At 36.9% G+C, this 15606-nt stretch overlaps 1 protein-coding gene across 14 annotated transcripts in view; it reads left to right on the forward strand.

The window, feature by feature from the left end:
- Positions 1-14635, forward strand: part of LOC125452761 (pumilio homolog 2-like) — a 133514-nt gene extending 118879 nt beyond the window's left edge. For 9 of the 14 annotated variants that reach the window (XM_048531574.2, XM_059645638.1, XM_059645640.1 and 6 more), the window contains 7 exons: positions 292-421; positions 1803-1937; positions 2075-2212; positions 8177-8302; positions 10086-10207; positions 10945-11137; positions 11879-14635. In XM_048531574.2, the coding sequence (XP_048387531.1) occupies positions 292-421; positions 1803-1937; positions 2075-2212; positions 8177-8302; positions 10086-10207; positions 10945-11137; positions 11879-12010 (976 nt within the window). In that variant the 3' untranslated portion in view covers positions 12011-14635. Of the gene's footprint in view, positions 1-291; positions 422-1802; positions 1938-2074; positions 2213-8176; positions 8303-8800; positions 8845-10085; positions 10208-10944; positions 11138-11878 lie in introns of those variants that run through there. The other 5 variants (XM_059645639.1, XM_048531578.2, XM_048531579.2 and 2 more) reach the window with 2 other exon arrangements.
- The last annotated feature ends 971 nt before the right edge of the window (positions 14636-15606 follow it).

The raw sequence follows: 15606 nt of genomic DNA on the forward strand, positions 1-15606 counted from the left end.
TAAACTGTCTTGGTGCTTTTGTTGATTTGTACATCTATGTTCTCAGCTCCTGTACCATCTTATTATCCAGGAAGTATGTTGTTTGCTTTTTGAGAAGCCCATACACCCCCCAGCCTGTCAAAACAGCTATGCATTTTATTGGTGATAGTACAAAGAACAGTTTCAGAGAAAAAGTGTATTTATTTGGGGCAATAACCAAATGTACTGGCCATCTCAGTTATAGAAAGAGTCCTATTTTGTGTTGGTTGGATAATAACTGTACAACTAAAATATCATTTTTGGAATTGGCAGGTTCATCCAGCAAAAATTAGAGCGAGCCACACCTGCTGAACGCCAAATGGTTTTCAGTGAGATCCTGCAAGCAGCATATCAATTAATGACTGATGTATTTGGAAATTATGTAATACAGAAATTCTTTGAGGTAATTATATTTTCTGATATATATTACATGAAAATTAGACACTCGTAGCTTCAGTGCATGGGACCTACTTCAGGGAATGTGCACCGTCACCATTCATCACAAATGCTATCTCACCCATGTGCATCACTTGCTTTTTGATGGTAAGGCACAAATCCATTAGCACACCAACTGCAGTCGAAGGAAAGGTTTGGCAAGTAGTCTGGTTGAAGCTGAGCATGGTTTTACTAGTGAAATAGTTGCCGTGTCCTGAGAACAGGTTGTATTTAGAGGCTACTGTGAAGGTCAGATTTGTGGCATGTCCTTCGTTGTGCTGAAAAACTCATGAGACCGTTTTGACATTGCTGTCTTTCGGTGGCATGTTAGGTGGGGCACTTCAGAATTTTTGGTCAGTGACGAAATTGTGAAACATATCCAATTCAGAACGTTTCCACAACATTGTTGCTCTTTCTCTTGACAGCTCTAGAGGTTACAGATGGTGCTATCAAAGTAACCTTACTGAGTTGTTGCAGTGTACTCTGTAGTTCATACATATTGCAGCCACAGTATGCAGGTGATAGGGATGAAGCCCACTTAAAAGAGCAAGGATTAAAGAAACTGATGTATTTTGGGTGACTTTAACTGTCTTATATGATATTGGTACATCCAGATAATGCAGGAGGCCTACATTGAGGTTCATACATAGTGAAGAAAGTGAGGGAAGAGGAAGTAAGCTTTTGTGACAGAGTACTTGTTCTCCCACCTTGCTCAGTGTATTGGCATGAGCTCATGTTGTTCGTTCGATTGATCCACTTAACCTTCTGGCCAGTGGTGACTCATCATGTTGGTGATGAAGGATGGAGTGTCTGTGGTGCCATTGAATTTCAGGGGAGATAGCTGGACTTGCTTTATAGTAGGTGGTTATTGTCAAGTATTTGTGATTGAAATACCACCTGCCACTTGTCAAGCCAAACCAGGACCATGTTCAGCTCCTATAAACTGGCACAGACTGCTTCAATTCTGAAGAATTGTGAATTCAGGTGAGATTGTAACCATCAGTCAGCTGTACCAACTTTGAATGTATAATTGATAAAATTGTGGACTATGATTATTCTGCAGGTACTTCATGCATAGAGCTATAACAACTTGTCTTCAACAACAACATCCATGTTCTTGTTTTTAATCCAGATATATTTACACTTAATGCACCTGGTTTGGTTGAATACATAAATCAGTGACAAATCATAATTGCAACAAACCATTATTCTATCCATGTTTTCACTGGACTTGACAATGATGTGTACTGTTGCAGAGATAGAAAACGTTGCAGCCTTTGAAATATTGGGGCTGTACTTGTATATTTCAACTTGACTTGAGACTTGTGGATTTGTTTTAATATTTTCAGTTTGGAAGCTTGGATCAGAAACTAGCTTTAGCTCAGCGAATTCGTGGCCATGTTTTACCCTTGGCCCTGCAGATGTATGGTTGCCGTGTTATTCAGAAGGCATTAGAATCCATATCAGCAGACCAGCAGGTAATTGTAAGTTTGAATAGATTTTTCTCTACATTAATTGTTAATAGAAAATTGAACAAGTAATTGGTGCTGAAATATTATTGCTTCAGTGTTTTTCCAATGGATTAAATTTGTAGGTTTTAACAGTTCTCTTCTCAATACAGAATGATATGGTAAAGGAGTTGGACGGTCATGTTTTAAAATGTGTTAAGGACCAAAATGGAAACCACGTTGTTCAGAAGTGCATAGAATGTGTACAACCTCAATCGCTCCAGTTCATTATTGATGCTTTTAAAGGGCAGGTAAGCAGTTTTTATTGTTGCTTTATGCCTGCAGATGCCTCTCTCATAAGCAAGGGAAGCCATACCGCAATAGAAACTATTTCATCTGTGACTGGAAAATTGTATACTTGAGAATGTTGATTGCATTAACAAATTGGATAAACAAATTTCTCTTATACTTCACTATTGCATGTTTTCCCAGATATTGTGCTGTGAAATAAAATAATGGCTTTCTTTTTCAGTGGAATCAGAAGATATGTTGGGAAACTTCTCAATTTAGATGACAGGGATAGAGAGCAACATGAAGCATAGAAATAGGGTGTGATGTAAATATCAGGTTAATTATACAAATGAAAACCAGACTGAAAAAGTTAAGAGAAGTGGAGAAAGAAATCAAGAAAGCAAAGAAACTGACAGCAAAAGGGAATCCAAAATTGTTGTGTAGATACATAGGATAAGAACACTATAGAAAGAAGATGGGTAAGGCTAATTAGGGAGCAAAAGAAGCATCTACTCATAGAGTATCGAGTCCTTTGCATTGTCTTCACCCCAAGGAAGAAGATATTGCTGAAGTCAAAATGAACTGTGTGGGCTAAAAGCTGACGAGGGAAGTGAGATTGAACACTGCAGAGGGACTGGCCTTAATCTTTGATTCCACCTCGGATATGAGGATGTTGGAAAAAGGATGTAAGGATAAATGTAACAGCTCTAGTACAGGTAGTTCTCCTATAACACAATAGTTGCGTTCTTGTGTGACCTTGCGCTATAGAAAATCATATTATAGAGTAATTGCTATATAAAATCATTATACTGTACAGTAGGAAGCTCGCGTGATCCAAACAGCATCCACTGTTCATCAATCGCATTACAGGCAATTTGCTTTAACAAAACGTGTTATAGCAGAACTACCTTTTATGCATGTTTAAATGCATTGATGCAAGAAGCTGTACAGACAGTAACCCAGTGCAAAATTAAATGTCAAGTGTGAAATCATTAAGGAAAGTCGACATGGATTTGCTAGTGTGAAATATGTTTAACAACTGGATCTTGTTTTGATGATGTTGTGCAAATGGATTTTCGAAAAAGCTTTTGATAAAGCACCATATAATAGACTTTGTAGCAAAGTTGAAGCCGACAAAATAAGAGGAAATTAAAACTTTGGTATAAAATTCACCTAATTTCTAAGCTGGAGGGGTTATACTTTGGGAATCGCTGATGTATAGTGTTAGAACCACTGCATGTCTTGATCTATGTTAATGCCTTGCAGGATATAATATTAAAAATTTACAGATGACACAAAATTTGCAAATGTTATGAACTCTGAGCAGGATAATGATTGAATTCAAGATGATACTGATAGACTGGTGGAGTGGATAGACTCTTGACAGATGAAATTCAATACAGAAGTTTGATGTGGTATATATTTGTAAGATTGAGGAAGGCGTTCAACTCTGAAGGGAGTGCCGGAACTGCAAAATTTAGAGATTGGTGTATGCACAAATCTTTGAAGGTGACAGGGCAGCATAAGGAAGTGGTTGAAAGAAGGTATTTTGCCTTTATAAATAGAAATAGGTTTATACCATACAAGAGCTCATATGTTATGCTAAGCCTTTATATAAATTCTGATTCTGCCCTAGGTGGAATATTGTATTCATACGGGGAAGGGTATAAAGGTTTAAGAAAGGGCTTTTCTAGAAAGAAGAGATTTGCTGTAAAAAAAAAAATTAGGTACTTGATTTATGAGGAACCAAAGTTGCTCTACTAGGACAAGAGAGCGTTGAAAGGAGATTTGATAGACATGTCCAAATCGAGTGGCCTAACAGTAAGTTTTAAGAGACTATTTTCATCAATCAAAGAGTTGAGAGCCAGAGGATACAGAATTAAAGTGATTGACAAAAGAACGAACGGTGAAGCAAAAAACATTGTTTCGCACATTGGGCAGGTAGGGTCTGGAATGCATTGTTTCAAGTTGTTGTGGTGCCATACCTCAGTCATGGATTTGAAAGTGGAATTATAAAGCGCCTAATAAGAACAAACTTGCCGTGTTGCAGGAAAAGGACAAGGGAATGAACTGGCCAGGTTGCTGTTGCACAGAGCCTGTGTGCAGAAAAATGGCCAAAAGACAGCTTCTTGTGCTTTAGCAATTCCAAGATTACTTAAGAGTAAATTTTTCAAAACGTTGTTCCAGTTACAAAAATCTTATTTGTTGTGTTCCTAACATATTTCCTACACTACATGGACTGCAATGGTTCAAGAAAGCTGTTTTCTGCCAACACCACCCCCAGGCAATGGAGGATGAGCAATAAATGCTGACATAGCCAGTAATGCCTTCCACCTAAGTCACAATGCAAGATCGAATAAAAATAAAGATCTTACCATCATTTTGGTAGTGTGTCACAAATCATAGAAGGATACAATTGAATGATAATAGCCCTTGAAAACAGGTGTAACAACCCCAGTCTGTCCAATCTCTCTCCTTTACTGAAAACTCTCCAACTTAGACAGCATCCTGGTAAATCTCCTCTGCATCTTCTCCACACCCCACCTGTAATATGGATTCCAGAACTGTACATCATGTGTGTCTAACCTAATTAATGTTTCATATACTTCCAGCGTAACTGCCCTGCTCTTAAACTCTGTGCCTCAGTCAATAGAGGCAGGTATACCAAATAGCTTCTTAGCCACTTTATGCACCTGTCCTGATACTGTAACATACTGGTGAGCATGCACACTAAGGTCCCTCTGATCATTGGTACTTCCAAGGGTCTAACCATTCATTCATGCCTGAAAAATATCCGTTAATAATTACTGTCTGTTTCTTCAAGCCAATTTTGTATCCATTTTGCTGCTGTCTATTTTATTCCATGAGTCATGATTTTTCTCAATCTGTTGCATGACACCGTATGGTGAAAGTCCGTGTACATCTCGTCTACAGCATTAACCTCATTAACTCTTTCTGTTACTGCTTCAAAAAATTTCAGTTAAGTTAGTTAAATGCAAGTTTTCCTTTGGAAATCCAAACTGGCTCTTTCTAAACACCTCTCTCTATTTCTAATCGTTGTTTCTAGAAGCCTTCCCACCACTGAAGTTGAAGTGACTGGTGCTGTAATTGTTGCGCTTGTCCTTAGAATCGTCTTTGAACAATTCTACTGTCCTGTCTCTGGTACCTCTGATTTAAGTTCAAGTTTTAAAAGAACTGGAAGTTTAAAACACAAGCTAGCCCAATGGTGACCACGTAGCTGCCGTCAATTGTCGTAAAAATCCGTTTGGTTTGCACATGTCCTTTTAAGGAAAGAAATCTGCCATCCTTCCCTCGTGTAGCCTACCTGTGACTCCAGACTCTCAACAACGGGGTTGACCATGAACTAGTCTTTGCATAAAAAATGCTGGCCAAACCAGTAACGCCCACATCTCCTAACTTTTTTTTTAAAACCCTTGGGTACAACTCTTCTGGTCCCAGTTGTTAGATTGAAGTATTGACATTCCTTCCCTCACTACATCCATTTCAATTTTGAACTGTTACAGTGTTTTACTATCTTTGCTGCTTTATCATGGCCTGAGGTGCATCTACATTCTTGGTAAAGATAGATGCAAAACATTTGTTTAATACCAAAGTCATGCCCCATTTGTAAACACCATGTCCAGAATTCAACATGCTTTTTCAGCTAAGCCCAAACCAATGTTTGACTTGATATAATTAGTAGTACTTTGGTATCTGAGTCAGGAAACTGTTTCAAATTAAGTCCCATTCCAGAACAGTACGAGGGAAAGTTATGTCTGGTACTCCTGTCAGTAGAGAATAGGTGTTCTACTGTCAGAAGTGCTATCTTGTTGATGAGACATTAAACCAATGCCTATCTGCCCTGTAATAAAAGAAAATACTGTGGGATGCTGGGAATCTGAAATGACCACAAAATGCCGGAGGAACTTAATCCAACAGGCAGCATCTGTGGAAATAAAAGCAGTTACTGTCTCTTTCCACAGATGCTGTCAAACCTTCTGAGTTTCTTCAGCATTGTGTGTTTGCTCCCTGCCTGCCCTGAGAGGTGGATTTAAGAGATTCCATAGTACGTTGTTGAAGAGGAATTATCTCCAGTGGGCTGGCCAATATTTTGTCTCTTAGTCGACATCAAAACTAAATGTATGGGCAACATTGCATTGCTGTTTGTGGGAGCTTGCTTTGTGGATTTAGCTTCCCTTTTCCTACACTGCTGCAGCACACTTCAAAATTAGTTTATTGGCTGCAGAGTACTTAGGCATATCAAGGGCATTATGTAAATATAGATTGTGTAAAATAAAATCAAAGGCTGAACATAATATTCTTTTTTACACTCCAAAAATCAAAATTGCTAGAGAAACTCAGTAGGCATGACTGTATCTTTGGGGAGAAAACAGCAAGTCCGTTGTTCCAATGAAGAGTAACCAACTTGAAACATTAACTCTGTTTTTCCCCAGAGATGCTGCCAGACTTGCTGAGTTTCTCAAGCAATTTCTGTTGTTCCACATTTCCAACATACTCAATTCTTTGTGTCATTCTGTTTTTGTACTCTGTTCCACTATTAATAATACCAGGGATCCCACATCCTTATTTATTGGCCTTCTCAACTTCTCCTTTCACCTTCAAAGAAATAAAGAAGTAGATGCAAATACCCTAAATGTTCCTGCAGCCCCTTTAAGTCTTACCATTCAATCCATATTGCCACTCTTCATGATTCTTACCAAAATGTACAATTAACTGTTCTCCATGTTAAGTTTCATCCATCATATGAATGCCTGTTTCACAAATTGGTATCATCTGCAAACTTTGAAATTACACCCAGCTCTGTAATACACTTCAAGCAGAGCAGTGATGAACACCACTTTATACATTCCTTGACCTCGAGATCAGCGGTCATCACTACTGTTTTCTGTCCTTTTAAAACATTTTATTTATATAGCAATCATCCATCAATCTTGCAGGTTTTAATTTTTGCTACAAAGCCTGTTATGTGGAACTTGCTACCAAATACTTTTGAAAGTCTCTACCCAAAGCATCAACCATGCCACCAACTTCAATCCCCTTTTTTAATTTGTCAGAAAAGTTCATCATGCTCGTTGGCACAATTTGCCTTTAATAAATTCAACCTGATTTTGACTTTTGTAGCCAGACTTTTCCAAATGGTCTGTTAATTTTGTCCTTAATAGAGACCTTCGCAGTCTTAACATTAGGCTGACAGGTTTGTAATTGGGAGGTTTGTCTGTCTCCTTTTATTGAAAAAAGGTGTAACATTTGCAGTTCCCTGGTCTTCGGGCATCTCGTTCTCGTTCTCATTCTCGCTCTCTCCCTGTCTCCCCTTCACCTACTGCCTTTGTCCACCACCACATCCTGCACCATTTCATTCCATGGAGGACTGGAAAATTGTGGTCTGAGCCTTGGAAATTTTTCCTACACTTCCTTCACTAATTTAGGATGTATCCCATCTTACTGTGTAACTTATCTACGTTGAGGACTGCAAACCTCTTATACATTGTACTGCTTTTATCTATGACTAAAATAAATTCAAAAGAAACACTTTGGCTTACTGAGAATTGTAACAGCACAGGATTTGAATTATGCATAGGGTTAGATGAGCTCGTAGAACAGCACTATTATGCCAATAATATCAACACAAATGATCCGATTTTAGGATGAAGTTGAGGCCATGTTTAAGAAATAAAGTGCATGCATATCCGAATAGTGCTTTACAGACAGTACATTTGAACTACAGATACTGTAATATAGACATAAATAAAAATAGAAAATCCTGGAAATGCTCACCTTCTATAGAGAGAGGTGGAGTTACTTCAGGTCTGTGCTGTTTCATCATTGTCTCCCTGATTCTTTTTCTCCCTCTTATCTTAAAGGAGTTTTCATGAAGTAGTTATCCAATTTGTAAAAAAAAATTCTTCCTAACAGCAAAGTCTTGTTTCCTCAGGAACTAATAATTATTTTGTGATAAATTCCAGGTTTTTGTTTTGTCAACTCATCCTTATGGTTGTCGGGTTATTCAGCGTATTTTGGAGCACTGTACACCTGATCAAACTCTTCCAATCCTGGAGGAATTGCATCAACACACTGAGCAGTTAGTGCAGGTAAGGCGAATACTCAACAGATGACAAAATTAAGCATGAATCCATTCAATTGCATTATAGACAAGGCTGACAAAATAATCACATTTTTCTCCTGCAACGTAGGATTCTGAGATCCTTGCCAATGTTTTGAGAGCACATTCTACATTTCTGTCCATTTGGAGTTACCAATTATTAATGGCAAGATAACTTAAAATTTATTCTAGTGTTTCAATTACTTTTGTTAACTGTTTTTGATCCTTTCTGAGGATCACATTCTTTAATAGCAATGATGTGTCTATTTTAAAAACAGCAAACCATGGCCTTGTTTATAATTGTATGTGTACTGTATAGGATTTCTGCCATTTGCATTACAATATGTACAGCATACTGAACACATTTGTGTTTAGGAAAGGGAACCTTGTATTTTGCACTTTCTAACATAACATGCGCTACTTATGATCACCACCGACATCATCCATCCATTGTCTTTAATTGCAAACTGTCTGCTTACCTGTGCAGAGTACTCACCGTGACATGGTGCCAGTCATCTTTTAAGAAACAAAGTAAGTGATTTTAAGAAAAAGGAAAATATGCACTATGCAATACTTAAAGCAGATGATTCACTAACCTTTATAGACTCCATTTGTTTTGAATTAGACATGCACTTGTGTTATTAGCATATCTATTTTACTTTTTAAAAGAATTGCTCAAGGTATGTTCTGCTTAACCATGCTGGGCCTCAACATACTTTAGTAACTGGGGCAGTACAAAAATGAAATGCACGTGATGGTTATATAAATAAGGATACAGAGCAAGGAAGTGGCTATTCTAAAATTATTAAATGGAATTTAGCGGATGGAACTACAAAGAAAATTAAATGGAATGATTCTTGAAAAAGAGGGAAGACTCTTTTAATACATACCCTGTAAAATAATGCAAAATACAGCTTCCTGCAGTACATTGCATCTGAATTTAGTTTTGGAAAATGAAAATTTGAAATTTTAAGTGCTTTGTAACAGGAATTTCACATAAATAATTACAAAAATTGTGTGGCAAATAATTTAAAACCATAGGGGAAGATTTGGAATATTATGATTGGCCCTTTCTAACTTCTGCAGCCATAGTATTTTGAGAGAGGCACAAAGCAGAGAAAAACGCAAACCTAGTCAAGGATTTTTTTTTAAAAATCTGGAAAAATTGCTTTCTGCCTTCTGCACCCATTCATAATTGCTCTGTGACCAAGTTGGACAGTGTAAACATTGATTCTTAATCCACCTACCTAAGTCCCAACTATAAACTGAGTCCAACTCCTCCTTGAAGGTATACATACAGCCAGCACACTGAATAAGCCAGCAATGTGTTTCAGAGGCTTGCCACCTGAGTATAGCCACCTACTCATCTTATCTATTCTCCCTGTTGCATAATTTAAATACATCTCCTGGTCCTTCCTAATCTATCAATAGGTGTACATTCCTTCCCTTTCACTGTTTTATACCCAGTCACTTCCAAATGTCTGCAGCTCTAAAGTAAAAAGATACTTCTTTTGATATTGAGTTATCCAAAAGTCTTTGGAAGTATTCTTTTTAAACCTCTCTAAGACCACCGTATTATGGAAAAGACAGTTGCAATACTTGAGAAATGGTCAAACCAATGCTCCATGTAATGGATGAATGTCATCCTCTGATTTGTACTTGAAAAATACATATAAATGGACAAATAATGAAATGTATTCAACAATAATAATAGTGACACGAGAAAGTTTCTCTGAATTTATTTCTGAAGTTCAATTTCTTTGTGTAATTAGGATCAATATGGAAATTATGTCATCCAGCATGTTTTGGAGCACGGGCGTGCTGAAGATAAGAGTAAGATTGTTGCTGAGATAAGGGGAAAGGTTCTTGCTCTAAGTCAGCATAAATTCGCCAGGTATAATAATTTGCATTTCCTGTAGAAGTGTGCTGCAATACTAAGTCGTATAAATAGTAGAAAAATGTTCCTTTGTTTAATTGAGGATAATTTTATTATTCATTAATGGAACGTGGTCTTCACTGGCTAGCCAGCATTTATTGCCCATTCCTAGTTGCCTTTGAAATGAGTGACTTGCTAAACCATTGTGGTCAACGACATTGCTTTGGGTGTGGACTCACATGCAAGCCAGACAAGGTCAGGATGGCAGATTTCCTTCCCTGAAGGATACTAGTGAACCAGATGGCTTTTTCTGACAATTGATGATGATCTCATGGTCATTAATAGATTCTGCTTCCAGATTATTATAGAATTCAAATTCCACAGTCTGCCAAACCCAGGTCCCTAGATCATTAAGTAAGTTTCTGGATTAATAGTCTAGCAATAGTATTACTGGGCCATCATCTCCATAAGAATCTCTTACTACTTTTTGAACAGAAGATTTGAAGTAATACAAAAGATTAGAACTGATATTCTTGTAAACAAACAGCCAAAGTAAGGTCAAATGGTGCAAGCCTATCTTAGATTTCTATTTATTACCTTTTTTGAATTAAATGCCCCCCCCCCCACCACTTTCCCACTCTTAATTAAGAAGTTCTTTGTGTATTTTTCTCTATTCTGCAAGTCTTAAGATGAGAATATAGAATCCTCTTAGGCTGTGATACTGATTAATCCGATAATATTGGATTGTTTTTCAGCAATGTTGTTGAAAAGTGTGTCACCCATGCCTCTCGTGCTGAACGTGCATTACTGATTGATGAAATCTGCTGCCAGAATGATGGTCCCCACAGTGCCTTATACACAATGATGAAAGATCAATATGCCAACTATGTTGTTCAGAAAATGATTGATGTAGCAGAACCCGCGCAGCGTAAAATTATTATGCATAAGGTATGGCTTATTGTTGCATAACTCTGAAGTTAACTACTGTTTAATATACAAGATCAATAGCTAAAGTGGTAAAATACAAATTGCCAACAATATAATCAGTTAATTATTTTGCGAAAATAGAACAGAATTGTGAATGCTGGAAATCTGAAAAACAGAAACTGCAGGAAAAACCCAGCAGGCTTGGCAGCATCTGTGGAGAAAAAGCAGAGTTGATGTCTTGAGTCCAGTGACCCTTCTTGAGAACTAGTCTGAAGAAAGTTCACAAGATTTGAAATGATAACTCTGCTTTTGCTCGACAGCTGCTGCCGGCCTCCCGAGTTTCTTCAGCAGTTTCTGCCTTTGTAATCATTTGACTGCCTGAATAAAGAGTGGGCAATTTAGACTGGCCAATTATTTTACCAGGTAGTTGCTTAAATTGTGCCCTTATAATATGTTAACATCATTCTGTTGGAATGAACAAACCTTGCAGATCATTACAGTATCTTCAAAGGCTAAAACTCACTCTGTTTTTTAATTCTGGCATTCTACTTTCAAATAGAGGCCAGTATTTCTTTTCATTTACTAACCTTAGTCAAAAGAAAGATACAACCATAAACACAGCTAAATCTATGATAAGATTAACAAGAGGGGGAAATGAAAGTTTGAAACCATAGTGAGAGCTTGCTTTTAATGCAATTGCAACCATTAAGTGAATCACTTTAAAAGAAGTTTCCAATTTCTTTTCTTTTTGTTTGTATACAGATTCGCCCCCACATTACAACCCTACGGAAATACACTTATGGAAAACATATCTTAGCCAAACTGGAAAAATATTACATGAAGAACAGCACTGACCTGGGGCCAATTGGAGGACCACCAAATGGAATGTTGTAAAATTAATTGATGTACACAGAGAAACTGTTGAAGGCTATTTTGCTTCAATATTGGGTGTGCCAGATCAGAGAGACTTCAAACACAACTTAACTTTTAATTATTGCAAGCAAACTGTCTTTTTTTGTTTCTATTAATTATGAATTGTGTATTTTACCAAACAACTCTACTTCAACTAATAAATATGCCCCGAGTTTGTATGCATTTTGTTTCTCCTTGAAGTACTTTTGTTGGAGGTTTATTGAAAAACCAGTGGTAATGTAGAGAATATATGAATTTAATGTAATATTATCAAACTAATTTGTGTGTTTTGTAAATTAACCTTGACTAGAGCAAAGAGTTTTAAGTAGTCTGTAAATTAATCATTTCTGATAGTTTAAAGTAGTTGTGCATAACAAAGTTCTCAGGTCCAATAGATTTAAACTTTGAGGAGAAGCTGCTTGAAATAACACATTAAACAATATTTGTTATTTGATTAAAGTTAAGTTGTGTTTCAGCAAGTTACTTTTTGCAACAGTATTGAAATAGCACAGCAGTTAAGGTCTGTTAAAAATGTAATTCAGGGAAGGTGTAAATGACAGGCTGATGTGTAATGTAACTCCAGATGTTTACTATGGACATGTCAATATTCAATAGGTTTTATTTTTTGAATGAAACACTGCCCCGATTTTCTATTTCAGTGATGTATAGAAGTGTTGTACATACATATGTATTTAATATTATACAAGGGGGCAGTAAGGAATCATGATGGTACACATACTTAAATATACAAATTGTCTGAAAAGTTTTTTTTGCTAGATTTGGCTTTTCAGTCTATTTTGCAAAGAGTCGAGGGGGATTTGTATTTTTGCATACCTAAATTAAGAGTGTTTATGAAGGTGTGATGTTTTTAGTTTTACTTTCTTGATTTAAGGATTTGGCAATCTTGGGCAGATTTGAATATTAAGGGGCCATTGAAGGGTGAGCTTAATAGCTCACCATAACGCATGCAAAACTAATGAAGTAGACTTTGTTTTACTATAAATATGTAGTGTATACGTGTAGACTTTGCAATTTATAGGTGTAAGTTTACAGTTTGAGAAATTAAGATTTATTGTTTGTGTTTAATTACATGCTTGGCTAACTTAGTAATGCTTAGTTTGGTTGTACAGTTGTACATTTGTAAACCTGATGCTGTAAATGTTAAAATGTCTTTTACCCTTCCAAAAAAAGTTTGCATTTTAGTATATATTCACTTACTCACTCCTTTGCCCCAGCATAGTGTTGTATAATGTAAATTTCTTTTAATCAAGATTTTTTAAAAATTGTATCTTTATATGGCTTAAGAATTAAACTTGCCTTCTTCTATCAACTAGGATAGTAGGTTTTGTTTATAATTGTAGCTGTTGAAATTCTGTTAATATGGTAATTTTTGGAAATTTTGCAGGTGTAATGTGCAAGTCAAAGTTGTTTGTAGTCAAATTGAAACGTTTGGACTGAAACATGTAGTTACCATGGAAACCAGATGTTCTTTCCATCTCTTAAAAGTGACATGACCTTTTTTGTACAGAAGAATACTGTATTTTGGAATTGTCTTACCTACATGTAAGCGAAAGTATGTATGATATTGTCAGTTTTTCCCATTTGAACATAAGGTTGTAACACTACAAATAGATGATGTACATTTTACAGGAGGCCTTATGTACATTTCCTGATGAGATTTGCAGGCAGAATTGTAACCATATGTGTGTAATTAACAGTTATTTGTATTCTTTTCCTCTGGAAATATTTTGAAATATGCTTTGTATATTCAGTTTCTGAAAGATAAAAGATTGTGCATTGTATTTTGATCCTTGAAAGTCAGTATTTTGTATAAACAGAATGGCTTGAGGATTTGGAACAATCTGAAATTATTTATCTTGAGACCTTTGCATGTGATGTCTTTAGGATTGAAGAGATAAAGGTTGTTTGTATTAGGGCTGTGCAGCCAGTTTTTTTGTTTCTAAATGAACTAAAGCATCAGTGAATTTAAATTATTCAATGCTATAAAGCTTTCATATTTTGAGTATTTTATATTAATTTGTGCAGTTTTTTAACCTGCCACATCATCTAGCTTTTACAATCTAATATTATTAAGTGGTACAGTGGCACTTGCCATTTTTTAAATTGTTTGGCAGTATTTATATCTTCCAAGAACTGCAAAAAGTGCATCATCAGGAAAGATCATCTTGGCAATGTCTGGATGACTGGCTGTTAGCCTACTGTATGTGTAAACCCAGTAGGTTGGTTTTGGCACAGCCCTAGTTTCCATGGCAACTATTTATTTGTTGTGTAAAGGAGGTCGCTTTGTGAGATTGTACTTTGGTTTTAGCTTGAAAAGTGGAGTTTGGGTGAAAATGCAGATCAAGAAATTTAAAATTAGCATTGATAACAAATGGAACAAAACCACTAGGCATTTTACTGCTATTTCCTGAAATATGAAATGTTGCTGGACCATTTTTATCTTGTGTTTAATCAGGTCTGCCACCTGACTCCTTGGCAATTAAGATGGAGTAATGTTATATTCATTTATTTGTATATGCTGTATACAAAAAGAAAAAAAATGTGAATAACATATGAAATAAACCTGTTGTGTTTTCTGTAGGAAAATATGCCTTTTAATCGTTAATAGTGTCTTGGATAACATGGCTCAGTAACTGCTGCTTCACAGCACCTGGGACCTAAGTTCGATTCCACCCTCAGGCAGTTTTCTTTGTGGAGTTATCACATTCTGCTTGTATCTGCTTGGATTTTCTTCAGGTACTCCAGTTTCCTCCTACAGTTCAAAAAATGTGCAGGCTAAGTGGATTAACCAAGGGAAATGCAGGTTTCCAGGGATAGGGTAGAGGATGGGTCTGGTTGGGAGGCTGTTTGGATGGTTGGTGTGGACTCAATGAGCTGAATGGTCTGATTCCAAACTGTAGGGATTCTGTGATTTTTACCGTGTGTTTTTTCAGTTCACTCGTGTGTGTTTCTGACTTGTCAGCATTTATTTCCTATCTCTAGTTGCCCTTAAAGTTGCTGGTGAGCTGCCTTCTTGAACCACTGCAGCCCATGTGCTGTAGACTGACCTACAATGATGTTAGGGAGGGAGTTCTAAGACTTGACCCAGCAACACTGAAGGAACAGTGATATATTTCTTAGTCAGGATGGTGAGTGGCTTAGAGAGTGGTGTACCCATGCATCTAGCCCTTGTCTTTCTAGGTGGAAGTGTTGGTGGGTTTGGGAAGTGCTGTCTAAGGATTTTTGGCAAATATCTGCAGTGAATTTTGTAGATAATACACACTGCTGCCCCTGAGCGTTGATGGTTATGAGGAGTGGATGCTTGTGGATATGGTGCCATTCAAGTGGGCTGCTTTGTCCTGGACGGTGTCAAGCCTGTTGCGTGTTACTAGAGTTGCACCCATCCATGCAAGTGGGAACTATTCCATTAAACTCCTGACTTGTGCTTTCTAGGTGGTGGCGGGGCTTTGGGGAGTCAGCAGTTGAGTTACTTGCTGCAGTGTTCCTAGCCTTTATCAGTAACAGTTTGTAAGAACCAGTCAGCAATTTAAATAGCTTTCATTTCAATTATGGTGGCA

Source organism: Stegostoma tigrinum, chromosome 4 (assembly GCF_030684315.1).
Source record: "Stegostoma tigrinum isolate sSteTig4 chromosome 4, sSteTig4.hap1, whole genome shotgun sequence".
NCBI classification, from domain to species: Eukaryota; Metazoa; Chordata; class Chondrichthyes; order Orectolobiformes; family Stegostomatidae; genus Stegostoma; species Stegostoma tigrinum.